The sequence below is a fragment of the Amia ocellicauda genome, chromosome 22, assembly GCF_036373705.1.
Source record: "Amia ocellicauda isolate fAmiCal2 chromosome 22, fAmiCal2.hap1, whole genome shotgun sequence".
Lineage (NCBI taxonomy): Eukaryota > Metazoa > Chordata > Actinopteri > Amiiformes > Amiidae > Amia > Amia ocellicauda.
The window spans coordinates 22,398,825-22,404,956 of NC_089871.1; the positions used below are offsets into that span (position 1 = coordinate 22,398,825).

Here is a 6,132-nt window from a genome sequence, read left to right on the forward strand (position 1 = left end):
TGAGAAGTAGAGGATACTTCAATTGTACATGCAAAAGAAGTTAAATGCATAAAATAACATAACACAGAATGAAAAGTCATAGTTGTTAATGTGTCTGTTGCCAGGAATGTACAGGAATACTGCATGACCTGCAACATGATGGACTGACTCAGGCAAGGACATCATCATCATCATGAATACAGCACATTCAAATTGAGCTAAAAATATAAAGATGGAAGAAACTTTTAAATGAAGTGTGAAGTATCACACACCACTTGAGCCCTTTACTGATAAACAATACCACAGCAATATGATTCCCAGATTCGTGCCTCGCCAGACTCAGGATTCTCTAATATATATCAATTCTTAGCAGACACCCTTATCCAGAGCAACTTACAATTGTTACAATATATCACATTTTTTTACATAAAGCAGCAACTTATTAAAATTAAACTTAAAAACAACCAGTAACAGCAAATTTAGAATTTACATTTAGAACAGAGCACCTTTTAACACAATATGAAACCGGTATTAAGTACAGCTTTTTCATTCTTCATTAGCGGCTATCTCAAAGTTTGATTAAATTCCCACCTTGGTTTAAAAATGAAACCCTCAACTGAATGCCTGAAAGGTGGGAATTAAAACAGCACATTTTGTTCATATGGTAATCAGTTTATAAACAGGAGCCATTTCACATTTGGAGAATACAATTTGTATTTCATCTAAATGTTACAGTAACTATTATTACCTAATATATCTGATATAAAGAAAGTTAATTACTCTCCTTGATTTGCTTTAGGCGCAGTGCCACCATTGCTTCCGCTGGACACACATTGATTATGCAGAATACTGCACCTCTCCCGAAGACCTTGGACATAACCTATACATGTGCCCTGAAGAAAAAGAAAAGCTAGATGCAACTTGATGACTTGTAGAGCAAAATTGCCTCAAGCCTAATTATGTACAGTTAAGATGATTTAACCCATGTTGTGACCAATTTGCAATTTACTCATACACATGATGAGCTGCCTTGGTTTTGCAGGGTTAAAATGCACGTCAGCGATAATAACAAAAAACCTGCAGATCTTCTGTTAGCAACCAAAACGAACTGTGAAAATAATTAACACAAATTACCTTTCAATATTCAAATAAATAGATTAATTTTGCGCTTCACAAAGGTAATTTTCGGTTCATAACATTTCATGTTAAATTTAAAGTTTAAAAATAACCCAAGCACAAAACCCCAATGCCTTTCAATTGATCATGGCTAACATGTAGCATTTAATCCAGTCCAAGAACCAAGTATTTATACATATATATAAATATATACACACAGACAACTATTACAACTGAAAATTGAATGTATCATTCCTATTTGTATTAAACTGAATTCACCCAAACCGTCTTACAGATCATATCATACTAAGTCAACCTGAAGCCTATTCAGAGATGTAAAGATATTCATATTCCAGAGATCATAGTGGGGAAAAAAAAAAAAGTTATCTTCCTTTACCACCCCTGCCTTCTCTTCATTTGATTGCTTTCAAACACTGGCTCTTCATATAAAGAATGGACATTGATGTTAAGAAACAATATTCGTATTCCTGCATGCTTTCACACTGAAATCACTCGGCTCAAATGAGAGCAGCAGCAGTGGACAGTAACTGAGAACTTCTCTGCTAAGCTGAGAGGCGAGAACTTGGCAGGAGCCAGTTAACCTGCATTATACCCTGAAGCACAAGCCTTGCACAGCATTTATTTTTACTTTCATACTCCCATTTCAATCCTGCTATAAAAAGGACCCTGAGTAATTGCACAGGGTGGTTGGGCTTTGGATACTGCTATAACGTGACATTTTTTTTTTGTCCTTAGTGGCTGTGGGGTGGGGGGGGGGTTAAATGTGCTAGCATGACTCTAATGTCACTAATGTCTAGGAATAACTACATTAAAAAAGAAAGGGTAAAAAAGATTTCTAGGAAAGTTGGAAGACCAAAATATGATGCGCAAAGTCAGAATCGGATGGGATGCTTTGGAAAGACTTGCCCTGATTTACAGTCTGTATGCTAATGTTATTCTTAGCCCATTTGCTTATGTTATTTTAAATCAGGCATCTCCCTTTTGAAAGTGATATGTTGAGTCTGAGCAATGGTATGGGAAGCAAGTACTATTTTCTACAGCAAGGGAGGCCTGGATTGCTGTAGTTCCTCCTGGCTTTTGATGCAGGTGGATAACTCAATTACTTAATGCATTTAATCATTTTCTCAGGCTTAGAACCACTTGCTGAAATAAGTCGTAGCACTCTTACAAGGTAGACTGCAGCGCTGTGGCTCTCCAGGGCCACAAGTGACAGCTGCTGTACTAAATTACCACCAATACAGCCCTACTTCACATGGATACTATCACAATCACTTCTGCTTTGTCCTTAGTTCCACTGTTGCTACATTGCTGTGCATTATGCTGCAATTTGATTCTCTTTAACACATTTTTGTATTGGATGCTATATTGTTTTGGTAAAGCATGCCACCCCTACGTACATTTTACACATCTTTGTTGAATAAGAGTCATGTTGAAAATAATACTTAAACTTAAAACAAACCACATGTAGGTCAAGACTTTCTGACACCCTTTTAAAAATAAAGCCAGGAATCTAGTTTCTAGTTATTTCAGACTGATAATCAATCAAGGATCAATTAAAGGGTAGATTATGTTCTACATCCTTTGCTAAATCACTCCACACAATCATACATTTTTTGCAGTTGCTAGTAGGTTTACCATGCAAATATTCTAGAAAATGAGTCTTCTTGAACAAAGACATGAACCGAACAATGAATAAGTCTTAATAATTAAATGACAATGTGAATACGAGACAAAGATTACCCAGTTAACCAGTAAGTCTGGGCCATGAAATCTGATATGAAATCCACACAAAAAATGCTTACACGTTTGCAGGATAACTGAATTTTATTCAGGCATCTTAACTTTTTTTCTTTTTTCGTGTAGGTGTTGTTCAATTAAACACGGGAACTCCAGTTACTGTGCAAGTCCATGATTTGATGCAAAATAATAGAACTAGAATTTCAAAGTGCTTTTAAATAAGGTCAAATGAATAACAACAACAACAACAACAACAACAAAATATAGATCATGAGATTAAAAATTAAAATAAGACTAAGGTGTGAAAACGTGCTTGTCCCGCTCCCAGTTCTCGGGTTCAGAATCTAACTCCTGTTCCTGGAACCACTGATAAGCTGTAAATGGATTTGCAACACAGCTGCTAAAATCAGCTCTGGACAGTACAAACAGGATTTTAACAAGCAGCCTCAAGTATGCAGATCGCTGTACCTACTGAGACACATTCAGGTAAGCACTGGGTGACATCTGTTAATTGCAGCATTAGCATGGTCTGGATGACATTGCTTCTAATTGTTTTAGTAAAATTAGACATAAAATAAAATAAGGAACTAGGTACTGGACAGACAAATCGGTACCCACGAGGCCGTGGAGAAAACCACCCCGCCTGACCCCCAAGCCCGAAACATGCAAGCTTTTGGCAATTTTGACCCCCTTGCCTCCTCCTATTCTTCTGCCCCAGCTTCATAAGTAAGCTTGTAGCGCAGACTGATATAACAAGACAACAGTTAAATAGTTGTTTCTTGGTAGTCTCAAGTAAAAGAAAATGCACTGAGACATGGAGAAACACAGAGAGAGAGAGAGAGAGAGAGAGAGAGAGAGAGAGAGGGCTTAGTGCAGCTCAATGAAGGGCTCCATCTCTTCAGGGATGAGCCCCTTGTAAGGGACTGCGTGTTTTTCCACAGCTCGGGCGGCAAGGCACTGCAGGGTGACATGATTGAGAGGGTGCACGGTGTTCTTGGCTTTGGCCTTCTCGTCCAGCAGCTCGTAGGCTGTCTTGCGCTGGGAGTTGGTGGCATCAAAGTGGGCGCCTGCCTCGATGAGCATGCTCATGATCTCGGGGCTGCCATTGATGGCCGACACGTGCAGGGGGGTGTTGTTGTCAAAGTCGCGTGAGTCCACGTCTGCCCCGCACTCGAAGAGCAGAAGGGCCACTTGCAGTGAGGGGAACTTGCCCACAGGGTAGCGCCCCACGGTGGTGGTGTCCTTGTCCACGGCCATGTGCAGCGGGGTGTATCCATTGCGAGCCCGGGGGTTGAGTTTGAGCAGCCGGTAGATCGTCTGCTTCTTCTGGTGCTCCTGCTCGGCACTGCAGTCCACTTTCTCCAGCAGGTAGATCAAGTGTAGGATAATGGAGAGGGCCTTGGTGAACTGGGGTACCTCTGGTGGGTTGTCTTGCTGGGCGATGGCTCTTTCCACCTCCCGCACGCTCTTGCACAGGATGCCCATGAGGTCAGCGAAGGTGACACGGGTGGCCAGGGTGCCCTTGGCACGGTCCTTCAGCACAAAGGAAAAGAGCTCAGCGAAGGACAGGAAGCTGCTGGCCGTCATGGGGCTAAGCGGGTCCAGGTTGCTCTGCTGCATGTCTAGTGCGTACTTCCACAGGTTGATGCAGCGCTCGAAGTTGCCCGAGTCAGCATACACTGCCCCCCGGTAGCGGATGTAGTAAGAAGTGTCGGGGTGTGAGGGCCCCAGGATGCGCTCGCGGATCAGCAGTGCCTGCATGCGCATCTCGTCGGGGTCGGTGATCAGGGCCTCCAGCTCCTCACTGGTAGTCACCTCATGGGAGTAGTCGTATGCCAAAACTGGCGGCCCAGGCTGTGGCTTGGAGATGACACAGCCCTTGTCTCCATGCCTCATCTCCATTGCCCTTTTCCAATACTTCATGGCCCCCAGCAAGTCCCTCTTTTTGTCCACAAAGGTGGCCCCTAGCAGCTCCAGAGCGTCGATGCGCTCTTCTTTGGAGGAGCGTGGCTGGTGGATGAGGTACTCCACGATGTTGGTGTGCCCTGTCACACTAGCTGCCAACAGGGGTGTCATGCCATAGCCGTCCTTCTCCATACGGGCATTACACTTCAGCAGCATTTTCATAATGTCCAGACTGCCCGACTCGGCGCAGTCGTGCAGGGCCGTGTTGCCCTTCACGCTCTTGCGGTTCACGTCGGCCCCTTTCTCCAGCAGGTATTTGGCGATCTCCTTGTGCCCTTTGTAGCAGGAGATCATAAGGCAGGTGTGCCCATGGCGGTTGGCCACTTCCATGTCGGCCTTGTGCTCAATCAGGTAGCGCACTATTTCCAAGTGGCCGTCAAAGCAGGCGGCCCGCAGAGGAGTGGAGTTTGTCAAGGTAGTGTTGTTCACGGACGCCCCATGTTTCAGCAAACTCCTCACCACCTGCAAGTGCCCTGCTGCAGAAGCTGCCCACAAAGGGGGGGCTCCTTCAATAGTCTCCCCGTCAAAATTAACAGAGCCCCCCAGCTCCACATTTGCCTTGCAGTGCTCCAGTAAATAGTCCACGACCTCCAGATGTCCATATCTGGAGGCAATTAGTAAAGGAGTGCCCCCTTGGGTCTTTTCCTCCGCCAGCGCTTCCAACTCCTCGGGACTTTTGTTGCTCAGCAACTTCTGAATAAGTTTCAGCTTCCCATCTCTGGCAGCGTTGAAAACCGCAGTTTTAATATCCATTTTACCGGCGCTGAGACTTTCCTTCGGCCATTTAACCCCGTGTCGCGTCCATAAAGCGTGAAACAAAATCAGTTTTCAAAATTAAAAACAAATCCTATCTGTGTCTCTGCCTCTTGCTTGCATTTTCAGACATTTTAAAGCTGCTGACAAAATGGAGACTATGCAGTTTGACAGTTCTCTGTTTACCATTTCCGCTGAGCATAACGAGAGTTGTAGTCTTACCGCAGCCAGTGCTCCGTGTCTTCCCTCACAGCTGTCGCTTTGTTTGAAATACAATTCACAGAAAGCAGTGCAAGCTTTAAAAATATATTTTTCCGCAACGTATTCCAAATGTTCCTGGAACATGTAGTTTTTTGGGAAGTATCGTTCCCTTCACAACTATAGACCCGTTCGCGAATTCGAACTTCATTCCCCATCATGCATAGTTGCCTAAACAGTTCCATGTACGGATGGGTGGGCTCTCGACAAATCAAAACAGTTGGGAGAGGGTAGTGGCATTTTTTGGTAACCAATCGGAACGCAGCACAAGATGGGCATACAACTGTAACGCATGCGCACTGC

At 43.8% G+C, this 6,132-nt stretch overlaps 1 protein-coding gene across 1 annotated transcript; it reads right to left on the reverse strand.

Annotated features, from left to right (window-relative positions):
- Positions 1-2,921: 2,921 nt before the first annotated feature.
- Positions 2,922-5,851, reverse strand: fem1a (fem-1 homolog a). Its single transcript, XM_066696249.1, has one exon. It carries the CDS (start codon positions 5,569-5,571, stop codon positions 3,721-3,723), a length of 1,851 nt encoding a protein of 616 aa, XP_066552346.1. The 5' UTR covers positions 5,572-5,851; the 3' UTR covers positions 2,922-3,720.
- Positions 5,852-6,132: the final 281 nt, after the last annotated feature.